Source organism: Mus musculus, chromosome 4 (genome assembly GCF_000001635.26).
Source record: "Mus musculus strain C57BL/6J chromosome 4, GRCm38.p6 C57BL/6J".
Taxonomy (NCBI): domain Eukaryota; kingdom Metazoa; phylum Chordata; class Mammalia; order Rodentia; family Muridae; genus Mus; species Mus musculus.
In genome coordinates this window covers 104,726,830-104,746,396 of record NC_000070.6, presented here as the reverse complement: position 1 = coordinate 104,746,396, position 19,567 = coordinate 104,726,830, and the positions used below count along the sequence as shown (strand labels likewise).

General features: G+C 43.6%; 1 protein-coding gene across 27 annotated transcripts in view; it reads right to left on the bottom strand.

The window, feature by feature from the left end:
• Nucleotides 1–1,552: 1,552 nt before the first annotated feature.
• Nucleotides 1,553–19,567, bottom strand: part of Dab1 (disabled 1) — a 1,125,345-nt gene continuing 1,107,330 nt past the window's right edge. For 18 of the 27 annotated variants that reach the window (NR_104385.1, XM_030253166.1, XM_006502725.4 and 15 more), the window contains 4 exons: nucleotides 18,289–18,837; nucleotides 14,645–14,772; nucleotides 14,217–14,327; nucleotides 1,553–4,884 (listed from right to left, as the gene is read on the bottom strand). Coding sequence is in view for 26 of the 27 variants with exons in the window: in XM_030253166.1 (XP_030109026.1) it covers nucleotides 14,232–14,327; nucleotides 14,645–14,772; nucleotides 18,289–18,837 (773 nt within the window). In the remaining variant the exon portion in view is untranslated. The remainder of the gene's footprint in view (nucleotides 4,885–14,216; nucleotides 14,328–14,644; nucleotides 14,773–18,288; nucleotides 18,838–19,567) is intronic. The other 9 variants (XM_030253169.1, XM_030253177.1, XM_030253176.1 and 6 more) reach the window with 4 other exon arrangements.

The following is a 19,567-nucleotide window of genomic DNA, read 5'->3' as shown; positions in this document are numbered from 1 at the left end:
GGTTGATTTCAATGAAACCTGTTTTTATTCCCTGCGTTTTTCCGACTGTCACTCTCGGGTAAAACAAAACACATTCACTGTCAAAACAACAAGGCTTTGCTCTCAAGCACAGAATGAAAGAAGGTATGTCTGCTTGATTTATTTTGGCAGATGCCTCACAGTTAAATAGGGCACCTTTTAATTTGTCACTTCTTAAAGATTCACTTAGGCTGGCAAAGTAAATCCCCAGGGCTCGGTTTCAGCTCAGTTTTCACGAGTTGGGCAGAAAGGTTTATACCCTACCCTTTGAGCACCCACCCCTTCTAAGGTGCTAATTAAAGAAGCAAGTGTTTATTTGACAACTTCAGATAGGCACACTTAATGGTCTTTTGTTTTCCCCTTAACCCAGAGACATTTAGAAATCAAACTTACACTCAAAGCTCAACTAGAGGTTTGCAGTGAGAAAGTGTTTTCAATGGTCCCGTGGAAGGCTATCAAAACAGAGGCTCTCGGACTACTTTACAGTAGAGATAAGCTACAGGGAGAGGAACTCAGCCATCAAACTCTCTAGGCTGTTGTGCAGCTGTGAACTTCCTTGTCCTTGTTTCTTTGCCTAAGGCTTCGGTGATCACCCACAACCACGCTGGACACTGGACTCTTTAGAGTGAGTGGGAGAGGAGGCAACACACATGGAACATCTTGAACCCACCAGGACACACCAGTTGCTCAGAAGGGTGCATGGCTTTCATTACTAAGGGAAACTGCTGGAACATCTTGGAGTTCTGCCACCCAGGATTTAGTATTTCTTGCCCCTTTGGGAGCTGTTTCTCAGTCTGCTCTGAATTTCCCTCTGCTGGATTCCAAGCCATTTCTCTCCTTTTCTCAAAATTGGTGATAACATCTGTTTAGTCTCTTCAGTGTAACAAGGCCAGATTGAAGGTTTGTGTTTATGCAAGCATTAATACAACCCCTGTTAGACAGAAGTGGGGTTTGGCATCTCAATCACCTAACTGAAATGTAGTTCATTATTGGATATATAAACTGATTCAGTTGCAAACACACACACACACGCACGCACGCACGCACGCACGCACGCACGCACGCACGCACGCACATACCCCACATTAATATGTAGATGCATTTTGGGTTCTTAAATATACATAAAGTTCCCCTTTCCTCAGATTCTGATTTTCTAAAAATGTGCGTGTAAACTACTCAAAAGAGAAAAGAATGCTTCCTTAAGACCCTTGGAGCAAACAACTTTTGATGAAGGCAGGAAATTCCATGGCCGCCATCAGTAACTACAGTTTTCCAGTCCACACTTTGGTAGACTTCCCTACCTCTGCAAGCTCCACACAACCTGCCTTTCCAAACCATTCTAGGTTTTATCAGTATGAACAAGTCGGAGCTCTCCACTGACCGTGGACCATCAGCAAAGCTTGTTCTTTCCAGCTCAGAGCCAGGGAAACGGAGGTTGTTTTCTGGGGAGGTGGAATTTTACACCAGAAAGCAGTTCCTCTTCCAGTCCCTTGACTGACCAGCTAGAAGCTTGTGGAATAAAACCAGGCTAAGCTGTTGTTCTCAAACGTGTTTATTTGTAACCGTTTTACATGGCGTGTTACAGAAATTAATGGAAAATTTCTAAAAATTTTGCTGTTCTGTTGAATGTATTGTACATAAAGTTAAAAATAATGTGTCCATATATGTTAACAAACTGTCATCTGAGGTAAAGTAGGTCTAGAAACGGACTGCAACAGTCATTTTCTCTTTCTCATCTTTATTAAAAAAATATGTGTCAGAACGCAGAAATTGAAAGGAACCGAACCCACGGAGTAAACATTTTCTTAAAAGAAGGTGACCGGTACATTACATGATGGGGTTTCTGTAGACACTGGGATGGATACGAGTTATCAAAAAAGTCTTGTGGTATGTAAAGATCAAAGAGCCATGGGGGATGGGGACAGAATAACAGGTGGAACTTCCCTGGTTTCAAAATTTAAAGTGACAAATTTAGTGCTAAGAGGAGGAGGAAGCAAGCATTGCACATGAGAATCTTCCTACCTATCTAAGCAGAACTGTGCAGACTCCCCATGCTCTTTTGGTATTGGTCACCATATTCCTGGGATAGAGGGACAGTGGTTCTGAACTTACCCAATGGTGCTTAGAAAGGAAAAAACAAAAACAAAAATAAAAACAAAACCAAAACCAAAACCAGTATTCTGCCAATGGAAATATAGATGGCAGTTTAAAATCTTGACTTGATCGCCCTCATTTTAATGTGTCATCTAGGCATCTTCCTTAAGTTCAGATCCAGTTACTGTCATGTTCAGTGAATTATGGCAATTGGCTGGGCTGTCACCACCCACTTTAAAGCTAACTGCAGTTGGTACACCTGAAAACAGCATCAGAGTTCACTTCGCATCATGGTACCCCAAGGGATGGGGATACGGGTATGACACTGATGGAGAGACTCAGATAGCCACACTGAGGGAGACGATGGCACCATTCATACAGACCCAGCACCATGACCCCATAGCCACTGAAGTTGATTCCCACGGCAACTGCCTATCTTGCTAACACTTCAGAGAAGCAGGACTGCTTTCAGGGCAATTTGTGGCCATTATACCTCCCATTTCTGCTTTCCACAAGAGGGTCACCTCATCATAGCACAGACACATGGTCTGGAGGAATCCTGTACAAACAGGTAGCAGCTTCAGAGGGCAGTGGACAACCCTTCTTGCTGTCTAGTTCTTGGGACCTTCCACCATAGGGTAGCATTTCCATAGTAGGGTGGTAATTTCTAATGGACATATGGTTCATTTATCTGTTTGGGAAAATAATATTCCAGTATAAAACGTGGACTCTAAATAACGACAATCATTTTGACGTTATATTGTGATTTTTGTGTGAAGAGCCACTTCATCTTCAAAATCATTTTAGTTCCTATAGATAGGAAGAAGTCAAAGCATACCGGCCAATTTCAATCAGTCATCTCAAGGTTAGTTTGACTTTTCAATACTCCCAGATCCAATCACATGATTCTTGTGGGTTTCCTTCTTAAACCACTACATCTAACATGTAACTGCATAGGAGCACCAGGAAAACACATCTGACCTGTATAACAGTTCTCTATAGGGTAAAAATATAGAGATTCTTTATGAAAGCTGTGTGCTAAACATAGGAATGAACACTAGAACTTTGTCCCATGTGTGTAAAAACAGGATGTATAATCCTTCTGGTTCACGTACGACCAGTCCCATGATTTATGGACGAGTATGTGGGAGCGGGGAGGTGAGTGACTTTCCAAATCCGAAGGTCAAATCTTTCATGAGTGAGCCTCCTTTCTCTTTCACTGGGTAGAGGGGGAAGACGCTCCAGAACAGCTGGCGGTGCAGCCCCACCTCCTCCTGTTCACTAGCTGCTATTGGCCCACGACTCCTGCCTGTCTCTGAACTCTAGCTTCCTACCAGTCTTCCCAGAAACACACCTGGCAAGTGAGCCCGGTCCATCATGCCCATTGCACCTTACGCTCCATCTGCTACCTTCTCTACAGTGTAATGGTATTATTAAAAAGCATCTTTATTGACATTTATATTTACAAAAAAAGGTGGTGGTTTTTTTTCATTAGAACTCCTTAAAGCCATTTCCCTTAAATAGTTAAAGAGTTTAATGGTAAGGTTTTTCTTTTCAAGTTAGAAAAAAAAAATCCCATTTGAATTTTCTGATGTACAAAAAGAGATAGAGATGAACCATTTGACCACAGAATCAGTTTGTTACATGGAATATTTATGTTACCATTAGAAAGTTGGTTTCTAAGATCCAAAAGCACATTAGCAGAATTGTACCAGAATTATTTGGCAAATGACTTTTCTTTGAAAATGGCGCATGGAGAAGACACTTGTCTGCATAGTATCACAGCAGCGAAGTATCAGAAAAATAAAGACATCATTTTATTGTACTCAAGAGTTCAGAATTTCTGAGGAAACCGGATGCATTTTCCATCTTTCTCATCAATGGGATTTGATGTCCTTTGCTACCCTCAGAATGAAGGTTCTAGCCAAAAGCCATCTTTCTTCACCATGACACAGGACAACTACAGAGTTGTTTTGGCAACATTCTTGATCATAATGAATCACCAACCACGTCATTGCCTTGTGATTCAAGTTAATTCACTTCATAAGAGGCTTTCCCTCCCCCATTTAGACTTCTTCACCCATTTCTAAAAAAGTCAAAAGCAATACAAAAATTTGTACACCCATTAATTCTCAAACAGGACAAAGAAAGGACAGGGGAGACAGGATGGCAGACCAGGCCCCGTGGAGAGATGCCACGCACGCGCGCACGCACGTCGCCACAGCCAGAAGGCATACGGATGACACTGTGGTCACAAAGGATCCCTTGCTTTGGCCTCAAACGAGTCAGTGCCAACCTTGTCACAATTCTCTGATGCCTGCCACTCCCAATCTGTGGTCTCTACAGTGGTCAACAGGTAGCAAAAGCAAAACACAGTAACGGTTTCAAATCCAGGGGCGTCTTAGACCCAGCTGAGAGAGCTCAAGGTATTTGTTGGTTAAGCGTTGGCTTGACTGGTGATTAATGTTGGTTTCTGTTTGTTCAGGTTTTTTTTTTTTTAAGTACTTTTGTGGGTTGTTGTGTTTTGTTTTGTTTGTTTTTTGTTTTGTGCTGCCATAGGTATCTGCCATTGGTTGCCAAAAACCATGTTGTTCCTTCTTCAGGTGGTTTCACTGGGCGACTGTGAGTTTTTCTGTGGGATGAAGTGAGGTGAGAGCCCAAGAGAGCCTGTTGTACTGCAGATTCCCATGCCATCCGTGAAGCACCCACCATGAGCTCGCATTGATGCTATTTCTTAGGTCTGTTGATTTTCGCATAGAGAGGCTCTGGCTCCTGTGGACAGAGACACAACAGTCAGGCCTGCCTTGCTAGCAGCAGGCTTGTGAGATGCTTTTAGGAAGGAGCACTCGGGAGTGAAAACAGAAAGGTGACAGTTGATGATGGATGACCTTAGGTTATTCTTTTTTTCATTGTCTCCTCATGGCGCTTTTTATTTTGGTGACAATTTTAACACCCCTAAGAACACAACCAGGTTTTGTTGTTTGTGTGTGTATGTGTGTTGCTGCTGTTTTGGTATATGTGCATATGTGTGCATGCTGTGGAGGCCCAGAGTCAGCCTTGAGTGTTATTCTGATGGTACAATCCATCTCGTTTTTAAGGTGGGGTTTCTCCTTGTCCTGGAACTCATCGGGTAGACCAAATTGACTGGCCAGAGAGCCTCAGAGATCCACCTGTCTCTGCCTTCCCAGCTCTGGGATTGCAAGCATGTGCCACCATGCTTGGTTTTTATGTAGGTGCTGGGGATCGAACTTATGCTTGTGGGGCACAATTTACAGGCTGAACAATTGCCTCAGTTCCTTGAGGTGGTTCTAGCCTTGGTTTTGAAGCTGATTCCATGGTACAGTAATAGCATGGTATGGTAGAGCAAGCTCGGTAAGTTCTATGTTGTGAGTTGCAAAATAATTATCCTTTTTGAGCCTCCGTTTCTCCAACCACACCATGGGGATAGCATTGTTTAATTCTACAAAGTTCTTGAGAGAAGTAGAGATAATTCACAGACAATATATAGCATAATACTTGGTAGTACTGGAGGAAAGGGCAAAGAGGAGGAGGAGGAGGAGGAGGAGAGAGAAAGAGAGAGAGAGAGATAAAGAGAGAGAGAGAGGAGAGAAACGAGCAGCCCTCCCATCTGTAGAAGGCTTAGAGTTTGTGAAGCACCTTTCAGATCTTACCTTCATCTACCTAACAGCCCTGGAAGCAGCTCCTACTCCTTCTGTCCTCATTTTGGAGACAAAAGACTTAAGTTCAAGTGCAGAGAATAAGAGACTGTGGAATGCTTAGCTCTAAATGGGGCACTTACATGGCAGCCCCTCCTCCCAAAGCTTAGAGATCATCTCAGAAGAAGGGGGCAGAAAGCTCTAAGAGCCAGAGGCGGTGGGGGACTACAATGAAGCAGTGTTTCCAGGACACAACAGGCAGTTGCACATAGGAATTCACAGTAGTTGTGGCAGCGTACACAAGACTTGCGCAAGCTCAAGCCAGACAAAATACCAGCATGGAGCAGGGAGGTGGGTGTGCAGTCTCACCCCCTAGCTGAAGAACTATAAGCACAGTGATGGCTGCTGGGAGAGAAACGGTCAGCGTTTTCCAAGGATGTAGCCCCCGAGAGGTCACCCAAGCTCCAGTAGATGGTCCTACATCCAGGCACATATTGGCATTGCTGAGTGGACTCAGTAGGTAATAAAAATAAAAAACCCAAGCCAAAACTATGAAGTTGGGAGGGGACAATGGTGAGTCGCTTGAGGGAGGAATTGGGAGTGGAGAGAATGAGGGAAGGGGGAACTTGATCAAAACACATCGTTATTTGTGTTCGAAATTCTCAAAGAATCAAAAACGAAGCACTCAAAACCTTAAGTTGAGAGAGGTTGTACACTTAAGTGCTACGTCTTCCCTGTGATCTAGCACACTGTTTGCTCCATGTTTTATCCTTGGAATGGCCTAGAAGATAATGTCTGAACAATGCCTGGCCCATCAGTTTATAGATGAGGGTTCTGTGGTGCATCACTCAGTGTTTTCCCAGTGTGACATGAGGACTGAGTCATCACGCTGGAGTCAAAGGCAGGACTTCACTACCAGAGGCGGTGCGCTCTCCTCTATGACTGGCTATAGATACACACATATGCTCTCCTGGGAGAAGAACTTTTGCCTTTCTAGCCACCCTGCCTTGTCATACAGCACAAAGGTTTTGTTTGTGTCCCCATCTGTGGGATCACCCCGCTGAAGGAAACAGTTCTAAGTAAATATAATCTGTTGAAATTCCTGACTACAGGAAAGGCCTCCCCTCTCTCTATTCCTATTCATATTGAGCGCCAACTACTGCTTCCTCTGACTTTTACACACAGAAATGTGACATAGTAGGTCCTCGCTATAGGGAGAAAAGAGGGGTTGTCTGGTGAATTAGTGTATGGCTATGACAAGATTTCGAATATCTTTGATATTTTGATCTCTGTGTCTTCAACACACTTCAATTTGGCTTTACTCTCCTAAGGTTGAATTCGACAAAATCTGTAGCAGGATGATCCATTAAGTCCTAATCCATTTCCTTCCAATATCTGAATTATTCTGACTATCTGTTGTGAGACTAGATAGAAATGTTGTGTTCTGTGCCCCCCCCCAACCCCATGTGTATGCACACATGCATGTATATGCATGTTTTCTTGGCATGAGGCACACTGAGCAAATGGGAATGGGATAGGAAATTTGTCAGGAATAACAACCAGAGAAGAACCATTTCCCATCACGAGTTCGTTTACCCCAATGCTTCCTCCATGGACCTTCTCACACATCCCATTCTTTCTGGGTTCCCGAAGAAGTCAGCCTGCCTTGATCTCACCCTACAATTTGCTCTATTCCAATTTTGGAAACCAATTTATCCAACTGAGAATGACACCTAAAAACAGAAGACGACAGCAGGCTCAGACAGGGTAATTAATGCCGCGCTGCATTAACTTTCTGCAGCGGAGATAAATATTCACACAGCTCCCGCTTGCCGGAATCTAGCTTCAAATACCCATCACAACAGTGGGAACAACTGCAGTCAGCTCTCAATTATCCCCACTAATGAAGGGGAGCAGTGGTGTGGAAAACCCCAAGCAGCAGATAATCCCAAAGTCTGACACTGTGATGCAGTATACATTTGATAACAGTGTTACCTTCCTAGGTATAGGATCAGTAGGCTGTAAGAGCTGGAGAGGAGCTAAGAAACCATCTGACCCAGACATTTCTAACCTGGCTCTGGCAAGGTCATGATGGAGATCTCAAGCTATTTTCAGTATTCCAGAAAGTTGAACTTTCTAAAAAAAAAAAAAAAATTGCCATACTTCAGAGATTCTGTCTTCTTGGTTACCTCGGACCCAAGTTTGCCTGTTAAAGAGGAGCTGTTGGGAGACATTATCTGAAGCTTGGTCCTTCTTTGCTGTAGCTGAGTGAACTTGGGCAAATTAAACAATCCTAAGATGTTATAGCTGCATGAACCTGTGCTAAAAATTGTGTTGCAGGTTGGACAATCAAAGGCCAAAGGTCAAGGCATCTGCCTCTTATCATGCATTCACTAAGTCAGGATGTTGCTAAACGCCAGGTCCTTGATCCTGCTGGAGTGGTGCTCAGTTGCTTAGTCTCATTGAGTCCCAGTGCAGATTCCCTGGGCAAGTCTAGAATTTTAGCAAGTAGCTCTGTTTCTTTCTTGTCAAATTTGTGAATTGGGAATAAAAACAAACAAACAAACAAAAAAACCAAATGAAGTGGTATTAGTCTTTGAATATATTTTAATAGCAGTAGGAGAGGGGTATCATGCTTGCTCCCATTGAGTGATTCTAGAAACACTGGGTATGAGCTCCATCATGGGCAAGCAATCTAGTCAGTTCTAGAAGCTTCCTGGTTTTGTGCACAGAGTAGGACCCAGCCACCTCTACTCATTAAGCCTTGTCTTTGCTATGTTCTATTCACAACTGCAGAGAAGCTACAATGGTCTGTGCAGCCAACACACCATGCATAGTATAGTCTCTTGACTTCTGGTCTACATGCACAGCATATTCTTGCACCCACCACTCAAGTGGCTGAAAACCACGTTGAAATCTTCATGCCTACCCTGATTTCGCCTTTGACCTCCAGAAGGTGAATCCCACATCCTACTGCCTGCTCTATTTGATTGTCTCTTGAGCACCTCACACTCAGGTGGTTCCAAAGTCCACTTGCCTACTTCCTGCTCCAGCATGCTATTCAGTGCTCTACAAAACAACTGGGCTATTCAGTGCTCTACAAGACAGCAACTGGTCCAACTTAGTTTGACATTTCAGAGTCTAGGTTAGATCCTCTTCTGCATTACCATGTCCCTCTGTCTCATCTCCAGCCAATCTGATCTTTTGAATATCTCTTGGCAACAAGTCTCCCTCTCCATTCCAGGTGACACTGCTCTTAGCCAGACCGTGGTACTTTCTACCACTTCAATGGATTTCTATCTAGGAAGATCAGAGAATGTCACTCCATGACGATCCGAGGAAGTGGGACTGTTCACTTCAAAAGCTGAGGCTAGACTCGCTTCTAACTTATACATTCAAATCTGATCTCTTTGTCTTCAAAACTCTTCAATTTGGCTTTATTCTCCTAAAATTAGATTTTTCAAAATCTGATGATTTGAATGAATGAACAAATACAGTATTTCTAAGGTTCTGCCATTCAGTTTTCTTTTAAAAGGGGATAATGCTAAGGTTTGTGGTGTGTGACTATATAGCCTGGAACTTGGGGGTTGAGGTAGAAGGAACTCACGTGAGGTTGGGGCTAACCTAAGCTACATCATTCAATAAGAAGAAAAGACAGTGTGGAAGAGTGATAATAATACCAAATTCATGTATTTTGAGATTTCCAAACTACCTCCCATGTATGTGTGGGTGAATGTCTAGACATGTATGTATGGGTTTGTGTGGAAGTCAGAGATCAGTCTTGGATGAGGCTCTTTCTGAGCTTTCTATCTTAGTGTCTGAGATGGGTCTATCCCTGGGACTTGGATTTCAGTGATTAGGCTAGTAGATGGCCATCTAGCCCCGAGGACTCCTTTGTTCTCACCTCTCAGCACTAGGATTGCAAATGTTTGCTGCTATTCCTGGCTTTATGTGTGGATGCTGGGAATCATGAGCGCTGGACCACTAAGTGATTTCTCCAAACCCTAAAAGTCCTTTCATCCTCATCACTTGACCAGTGGACTTTCATCCTCATCACTTTCATCCTCATCACTTGACCACTGGAACACCTGAACAGAGCACTACTGTATCACTGGCCCTCTTCTTGGGAGGGCAGACATGCTTGCCACTTGATTTTCAGACTCATTTAGACTCTGGCCCTCTGTTTTCTTTCTTTCAGTCATTAAAAACAAACCAACAGCTCAAAACTGAACACTCACCCTCCCAAAGCATTAGAAGTCCATCTTTCTTTCTCCCTGAACGCTAGGAAACTATCAGGCAATACTTTATACGCTTTGGGTTCCCACTACAGAGATCAGTATTAAAAAAGTGACAGCGATTTATTATTTATGGCAGTATCTATTGTTACAAAGGGAGACAGACCAAACGATTCCTATTGTTACAGATGCTACTTGGACCTGACAGCTGGGGAAGTCTGATAGGCAGTTTATTTACTTAGCCATTTAACCAAATAAATGTTTTCATTTTTCTTTCATCCCTTCAAAGGCTAACATTTCGCCCTTAAGATTGCTCCAGCAACACATCAGTGAAGTACAAATTACCTGCCATCCACACACCAGCCATTATAATATTATTTTTGTGTCCTTCCTTCCTTTCTTCTTTTCTTTCTTCCTTCTTTCCTTCCTTTTTTTCTTTCTTCCTTCCTTCCTTCCTTCCTTCCTTCCTTCCTTCCTTCCTTCCTTCTTCTTCCCCCCCCCCCCCCCGTTGACTCAGTCTTTAAAAGACATATGATTCTCCCAGATGGAAAGGTAAGAGGAAGAAAGTGAAATAATTGAAGATATTTTTCTTTATTGCTAAAACAGAAACATTTGGTATTGGCCCCTAAGCTTCCACCTGTGCGGATTGAGTCTGTCTGTTTTCTTTTATTCTGGAGCTATACGGCTTTAACTTATCAACAGATGTCATCCTTGCTTACTCAAAACTGGGTGGCTATTTCTAATAAAAACAGCTAGAGATAGTGGCTGCAAGGGCGATAAGAAGAGTAGGGACTTTGCTTTCCAACTCCATGACAGCAGAAGGGAAATAAAGCCGCCGACACAACTATCTCTGCATGGAATCATTTTTCCAAGTGTCCGCAAAAGCACTAAGAAATTACAGTCAGTAAATTTCCAGTTGGTTCTATGGGTAAAGGGGATGGAGGCTGAAAGATCACATTTGGCTTGTGCTATTTTGACACATATGGAGGGGGACACAAAGACTCACAGGAGCTTCCTCTGTGGATGCCACAGAGAACCTATCTGCAAGGTGGGCTTTAACTCCACGGCACAGCTTTGATAAGGAATTGTAAAATGCCCAGGCTGAATCATCAAAAATTAAAATCTAGCTCTCCTCAAAGCTGAGATGTGATTTGCATATGAACCTGAGATTGCTTTGTGTGTGTGTGTGTGTGTGTGTGTGTGTGTGTGTGTGTGTGCTCATAGGGGAGTGAAAGGTGGTCTATGAGTCTGCAACAGAAGTCATTATGATTATGAGACAGGGTTTGTCACAGGGATACTGGAAAAGCCTTACCTCTCTCCCTCTGCTTTAATCTATTATGGGGCATGCCAAAATTTACCTAAAAACAAAAGGTATTGAGCAAACCCTGCTAGTCATTGACTTTATTCAACATGCAAATTATTAAATGTATAAAATCTAAGAATATAAAGCACCAACATGTATTGATTATGGCGGTAAAGGCAGTGGTGAGGGCAGGAGTTGCGATGTTAGTGGGCGTGCTGAGGAGGGTGGTGGTGCTGGGGTGAAGACAGTGGCTATGAAGGTGGATGACTGCGGAAAGGGTAGTGGTGCTGATGCTGATATGGACTGCTAGTGATATGGAGATTAAGAAGGTGGCAGTCATGGTGGTAATGGTAATATTAGTGATGGTGGAGGTAGTGGTGATGGTGATGGCAATGTGATGATCGTGTTGGTGATGATGGTGAGAGGTGGAGCAGTGCAGGGGTGCTACTGATGACAAGGGTATGGGATGTGGTAGTGATGGTAGCTACCAGATACTCCATGTGCCAGATACTGTATTGAGAACTCCATATACATCACCTTATGACTTCACCCAACTTGTCCTGTAAGATGGGCATTATTTTTATCCCTATTTTTCAAATGAAGAAAATAAGATTAGAATCCTGATCAAGGGGACACTGTCAAGAAGGATGAATCCAGGTTCTGAACCCTGACAACAGAAACCCCCAAACCAGACTAAGTTTTAAAGTAAATTTGCATGATCTGGCTTTATGTCACAGACTAGATTTAGAACATATTAGTTAATATTAACAGCAATATAACCTCTTCTAGCAAATGAAAAAGAATCAATATTCAGGAGAGAAAGAGTGTCTCTTGCCCAAGATTCCCCACTTTTATGTGGCTAAGATTTGAACTGAAGTTCCAAATCTGGAGCTCTTGCTACGTAAGCATGCAGTATCCACTTACAGCCCAGCTATGGGCTGAGGAGCCAGAGGGAGCATGGAGTGTGGAATAAACCAAGGCCTCGTGAAACAGTTCAGCTTGGGTAAGTGCTTCAGAGCCAAACAAGCTCATGAAGGGAGTTTGAAGCATTGACCTGCCAATGGAGTAAGCCATCTTGGTTTCTAACAAGTTCTTCAGCTCTAGGATGGTGTTTGCTGATATTGTGATGAGTGGAGCTCTTCCCCTCCTAGTTCACTCATAAAACTTTCTAAAGGGAATCTGAACTCTGAAGTACAACATACACGTGAGGTGAAACCCTCCTGGGAGTCACCTCAAGGAGTGTTATGAGAATCCCTATCCTTTCGCGTCGACTGTGCCTTTAAGAGACCAGTTCCCAATACAGTTGTGAAAGATTGATTGTCTGTGGTTTTGTATGGTACAGTGTATTATTATATCTTACAGATATAAGATATGATGAGATATAGTATGCTGAATTCCTGAATCCTAACATCTATTAACAGAATTTACTTTCAGACTCCTATATTAGTTTTCAGTAACTGTCAAAAGGATCTGTGTGTGGGCCATGCAAGACCGGCATAGTCATAGGATCCAGTTCTAAGCAGTGAACGCAGTTCACCATTTTAATGGCAATGATGCTACTGTTCAGAACTAAAGAAGTCTGAGTGAAGAACTTTGAGTCTGGCCTTGCAGTCCTACAAATTTACGGGAAACCAGGGAGATATCTGAAAATTTGAAACATTTGTCAAAGCTGGCCTAAGAAGTTACATCTGCGAGACCAAAGCATCTTTCTGTCTCTCAAGAAGGTGGGCTTCTTCAGCGGCTCGTTACTATGATCAGATCAGGTTTATCGAAAGTCGAGTTCCAAAAGCCACTTCTATCAGGGTAAGGATGCCTCTTTCTAATAGCTGCTGAAAGAATCTGAACTGATGTGGTGGCAAGCCACAGATGCAGCACAGGTGCAGCCTCCAGAGTGATAGTTACATGTCCTTGGCTGTCACTGACACACTGCAAGGTGGTATAGAACTCTTCCTGGGTAGACGGTACAGGCCACTATGACCTTAAAGCATGGCATGTTTTTGTTTCATAGTGTGGCTTCTCAGTGTGTTTGATTGGTGACCTCTTTAGCTCTGTGGCATGCAGGCAAATGCAGTGACATTTTGCTTGCAAGAATAAAGCATTAGGACTTCATTTCACTGAGAAATGATCACGTATGTGTATGTGTATTTGTATGTATGTTTGTGAAACAGAGAGTGTGGGTAAGAGTATGTTTATGTGTGCAAAAGAGATAGTATGTATGTGAGTGTATATGCATGTGAAAGAGACAGTGTGAGTGTATGTGGGGGAAAGAAAGACTGTGTGTGTGAGTGTGTGTGCACGGGTGCGTGCGTACGTGTGTGTGTGTGTGTGTGTGTGTGTGTGTGTATGTGTGTGTGGGAGAGAGAGAGAGAGAGAGAGAGAGAGAGAGAGAGAGAGAGACTGAGATAGTGTAAGAGTGTGAGTGAGTGTATGTGCCTACTCCAGAGGGCCAAAATTTAGAAACTCAATCCCCATTAGGTGCCGTTGACTGGGCCCCATCCTATCACCGTCACCAACTCAGAATGTATCCTTCATTAAGTAATAGAACTATTGGCCATGTTCCCTCCAATTCTACATTTTGGTGTACGTCAAAGGTCATTCATCCATGAGAAAAAGCAAAGGCAAAATAGAAAGGAGGCAAAGAGAGATTGTACAAACACTGGTAACCGGTGAGATGGCTCAGGCAAGGAGATAGGGTATCAACATTGGCAACATAAGTAACAGGCATGAGAAAAAAAAAGCGGTGCAAGCATTAGGAGCAATCACAGACATGGGGGGGGGGGGTGATATGGATACTGTAACACAGCATGGGCCAGGAGACAAAGCACAAACACTGGGGTACACAGCAGCGGTAAAGAGCAAGCAATAGGGAAAACCTTGCAGGTGAAGGAGATAAAAAGGACAGATACCTACCCAGACCTGCGCTATCTAGCTACCGTCTTGTGGACTTATATTATCACCACTGGGCTCACCACTGGGCTCCCCAAATGGATCACTGGTGGAGGAGGCCTGTGATCCATCAGGCTAGAACACAAGAAGATAACACTTTTTTTTTCTCTCTCTTCAACAACTGAAAATATAAGGCAACTAAGATTATATTCATGCGGCATATGCAACCAGTTATTTTACAGGAGGCTGAAACTTCCCCCAGAGGATGCCACCTCCCAGATGCGAGAGCTCCTAACAGTTTAACAAAAGATCAGTGTTTCCGGTGGATACACCCTTCAGTGGCTCTTCAAACCTCAGCTCAGAGCTGGCATTCTCTTTTATGTTGGTCTTCTCATTGTCTATGGGCAAATTTCAACTTTAAGGGAAAGTAGAGCTATCGGCAGGTCACTTACTGCTTCTTGTTCTTCACTTTTGCTGGGACTTTCAAAGCCTTCTTCGAAGATGTCATCTGCGGTCGGGTCACTGACGTGGGATGCTGATGATTTGGATGGAGAGCTCTGCCTAGGGGCTGGGGTTGGAGCTACACAGAGATCATACCAAAAGAGGAAATGAGGTAAATACACATATAAGCCACAGCCATTTATATCCCATAAAGATACCTGAGGTCTCCTTATCCTTGAGTCAAGTCTTCTACTTCCCATCTCAAGCCAAATCTGAGGATCTAAATTCCTCCCATGATTTAGGAACACCAGTCCTCCGACCCTACTGGAGAGCTACTGAGTCAGGAGCGCTAAACAACTCCTACAGTGCTTCTGACACACAAGCAAGCTGGTCATGGCTGACACTCTTCTCGTTCTCTTATTAGAAGGCATATTTGACTTTTGTGGATCAGACACTATTAGGAAATTGAAGGACAGTATTCCTCAAATTTGTAAAGTTCCTCCGAGATAGAGGTTACCTAAGTTCTGTAGGAAAGTGGAGGTTGCTAATACCTTTGTGGCAACTGCTAAACCAGGCTTTGCATTCTTGTGTACACCCAGCGGTTAAGGAGCACAGGCTGGATTGGAAAAGATGATGATAAGCCTGCTGCAAAGAATATGCATTTGCTGCCGTGACCCTCCCCTGCCTTCCTCTTCTTATTTACTCCTGAGCTCCCTAACACACATGTCAGTGAAAGCTCTTCTTTTCATAATGCTTAACTTAGCATGGGAATTCTGGTCACTGGCTTAGTCCCAAGGCATGGATTGAATTGAGTAGGTGAGCAGCATTGCCATTGGTCAGGTTCCCTGTTATGCTGTTTCAGAGCTTAGCAAAAGAAATCTGGTACTTTATCAGACAATGATGATTGCAAAAGTTGTGCTCATCTTTAACTCCACAAACACTATTTCCAGCTCCTTTACCATTCACAATATGGAATGAGGCTAACCCCGGCTATGCTCTTTTTCATCATTATGCCCCTGATACAAATGACTAGATGTGGTATTGTGCACTTCCTTCAGATATCAGGAGCCAGAGCCCAGAGGGTGATGGGGGATCACTTATATCAACAAAGGTATGGGTATGAGCTATGGGATGTGGCAAAGATATGTCTAACACTATGGGCTCTTTTCTATTCCAGTTGTTTGTTTTTATGTTTTGCTTTTGTTTTTGTTGTTATGACTCATCTCTCAGTCCCATTTTGAAGGGCTGCTGTCAGGGAAGAGGATGAGAAAACTGACTTTACTCATTTCCTTTCAAATGAAAGATTGTGTATTTCTTGTTTTATGAGTTGGTTTCCATGCAAACTAGCTACACTACTAGGTTTAATGCTAAAGATGCCTCACTGAGTGGGTAATATTAGCTTCACTGAGTTCTGAAGTGTGTTTGAAGTGGCTTATTGCTTACAAAATGCTGAGCATCCTTGAGTCTCTTAACAGTATACTGATCACCGTTCCCCAGCAAGAGGTTATTTATGCAAGCGTCTTAGTTGTAACAAGGATTTACAGGCAGGGTGCTTCAGTATTCCAAGCCTGTATTCTCTCAAGGTGGATGGGTGGGGTCATTTCCCCACAGTGGAACATGCGGCAATGTCTGGAGTTATTATTGGCTGTCATGACTAGAAGAACAGAATGAAGATGCTGTTTGCATTTGGTGGGTAGATGCTAAGTAAGAATCGTCTGTCCTCAAATGTCAGCCTTGACACACTGGCAAACCTTGCTCTCAGACACAGTTTTGGTGAAAAGGCCTTTTGGACAGCTAGTTTTATCCCCTTTAACTTTTCCTAATATCTGTGTGTGCCAGCTCCCCCCCCCCCCCCCCCGCTAGCATTTTGAGAAGTGTGGAGATGATGACAAGATAGTCTCCGTCCTCAAGAGAACTTTCTTGTTTGTAGGCAGCCCATGGTTCATTGAAAATGAGACATGCGTTCTTAAAAGACTCTTGTTCATTTATGCATGACTGTTATTTCTCCAGCATTTCATTTTTTATTCATTATTCTTCATTGAAACCCCATGGATTAGAATTAATAGAAATGCCTTGGCTACGTAGCACCCATGGCCTGAGTGCAAGGCCTTCATTTTTAGAATAGCATTGTGAGCCTGGCTGAATGACACAATCTAATTGTATTCACATTAAATTTTTTTTTTTTTGACAATTCATGGTATTGGCCATCCAGTGATCCATATCACCGGTGACAGTAATGAAAACGCCAAAGTCATTGTACCATGAGCCTTTTCTTTCCCCTTATCAATTGTCAAAGCACGGGCTGAGTCACTGGAACACTTTTTCCGATTGTGTCTGACAAGCCCATGCGTGCTCAAGTGTGTCTGGCTTCTGACTCGGCAGCAGGCTTGCTATTTTTGGTGTTTGCAATAGGAAAGTAGGGTGGAAGCAGAGTCTTCGAGTGCTGGGGCCAGAAGGAAGCTGCTGCTCCTACAAGGAGTCCAGAGACTCAGGGCAGCAACTTGCTTTGTCCTAAGACACAGCTCACAATGATGGAGCCAGCACTAGCAACCCGACCCTGGGACCTGCAAAATCAAAACAAAACAAAACACAAAACAACAACAACAACAACAACCCCCATTGAACAAGAACACAATGATGAAGATCTAAAGATCCTTCTATGCTGTAATGCCTTTAAATAATTGGCTTTAGAGCTAAGAACCACAAAGCCCATGGAGGCAAGACTGTTGCTGCAAAGCACACAGTCAAGAAGGAATGAAGAGACCTCCATGTTTCCAGTCAGGGCTCACTGTCCATGCAGTGTCCGTCATGGCCTCATAAACTCTGTAAACTCTTGCCTTGATCTTAACTTCTTTTCTAATTTTTAAGCCTTGTTTCTAAACCTTATTGTTTACACGTATGTATGTATGTATGTATGTATGTATGTATGTAAATATGTAAGTTAGAAATAAAACTTTTGGCAATCACTTCTCTCCTTCACACAAAATTTATATGGTAGATATCATTGTTATATAAAAAGAGACCTAGAGGGTAAGGGTTCATATATGTGCTATAACTGGTATCTGAGTTGGTTGCTATGGGGATATTTATCAGTGATAACTGCAAGCATGAGATGCCAGTAAGATCCATTCTGACCCCAGGGTTCTAGAGACCGAACTTAGGTCTTCTGGCTCACCGGCAGGCACCCTTACCTTCTGAGATCTTTCTGGCCCTTGGTTTCCAATTAAAAAATATTACATTTGTTTTCATTTTAATACGCCATGTTAAAACTTGTGTGCCATAAGCTAACACATACAGAAATATGAATGAGCATATCAATAAAGTCCTAGCAAGCATGGTGACATTGTGACAAATGCCAGGCATGTGTTCATCTGTATCACTTTGTGTACTATGGTCTGCGAACCTTACTGCCATTACCTGTCACACAGATTTAGTGCAACTTGGTATCAATGTTATGCAAAAAGAGGCCTAGAGAGTAAGGGGCTCATGGATGTACTATAACTAGTGGCCAAGTTGGTTGCTATGGGGATGGTTATCAGTGATACCTGCAAGCTTGAGATGCAAGTGAGGTAGATTCTACCCCCTAGCAGCTTACGTTACAGGACATAGGCACTATACTTGTCAGGTTTTAGAATTCAGTGAAAGGACAACTCACGTGAGTTGGTAGATGGTGTGGTAGAAGTCACAGGGGTCAAGTTCAGTTGGGAGATGTCAAAGTCATCACAGTCGTCTGTATCCTGTGCCACCCCGACTTTGTTGAAGTAACTGGAGAAGGCCTCTGAGGTACAGGTCAGGGAGGGCTGGTCAGGCTTCCGGGAGGGTACGGGTGGAGGCTGGACCATCTGGAAATCCTTGAACGACTCCTTCCCCATTTTCTGCCTGGGCTTGTCACTCTGTGGACTTGACCTGGCAGAGTCATTCGTGCCTGGGACGGTTGCAAGGGGGGTGAGGGGACCTTGGAACATGGCGGCTGCTAAAGGCATAACAGTTTGTGTGGGCATGAAGGCGGCTGGCGGGAACTGCCCGGCCACAGTGGGCCAGGCTTGCTGGGTGGCAGGAAAGAGACCTGGCTGGCCCCATGCGATGGGCTGAGCTCCTGGTATCACCTGAGCGACGGGTGGCTGAGCACCCATGGCGATCTGCTGTTGAACAAGGGGCTGCTGGCCCCAGAAGGATGGGAGGACGGCGCCCATAGCGACATAACCTGGAACAGGAGAAAGGAGGATCAAGCATCCTGGGGGGAAAAATCTACAGATTTGAGTGATTGACAGAAGTGTACTGCCCATTTACAGAGTCCCAAGCTGTACTAGGACTTCTTGGGTCTTGACCTCTAGATGTTGACCTACTGGTGGAGGGGCTAGCCCTCATGGGAGAGGTCTTAAGTAGGGGTTGAAACACAGCTTAAATCTGGGAATAATAACATTTCCCCATTGTTTCACTTTCCTGAATCTCATAGTTCAGGAGACAGAGCCAGGCACTGAGACCTAATTTTCATTAAGTTTTTCATCAGGCAGGCAGGGTGCAAAGTAAAACTCTGACTGTTAGAACTTCAGAGGCATAGATGAAAGGCCAGATGGCTGCTTCCTCGATGTGTCATCTGGGAGTGCCCCTTAGGATCTGCCATGCTCCAGGCTCTTATCTATAAAATGGGCATACATTATCTCCTTATTTCTGTAGGATGATCTGAAGATTAATATAATTCAGTATTCAAGGAAGGGACTATTGCACCCGACACAGAGTGAACGTTCAACAAACATTAGCTACTCCTGTAACATGGCCCAGATGAACGCTGAAAGGTACATGATAGCTTGCTTGTTGTGTAACTGACAACACCTTACTTTGGGGGTGGGAATACATTACTTCTGTAGGATTACTTTTTACAAGTTTACAAAATAAAAATTGGAGGTTATTAAGCCAATGAGGATACCTCATGC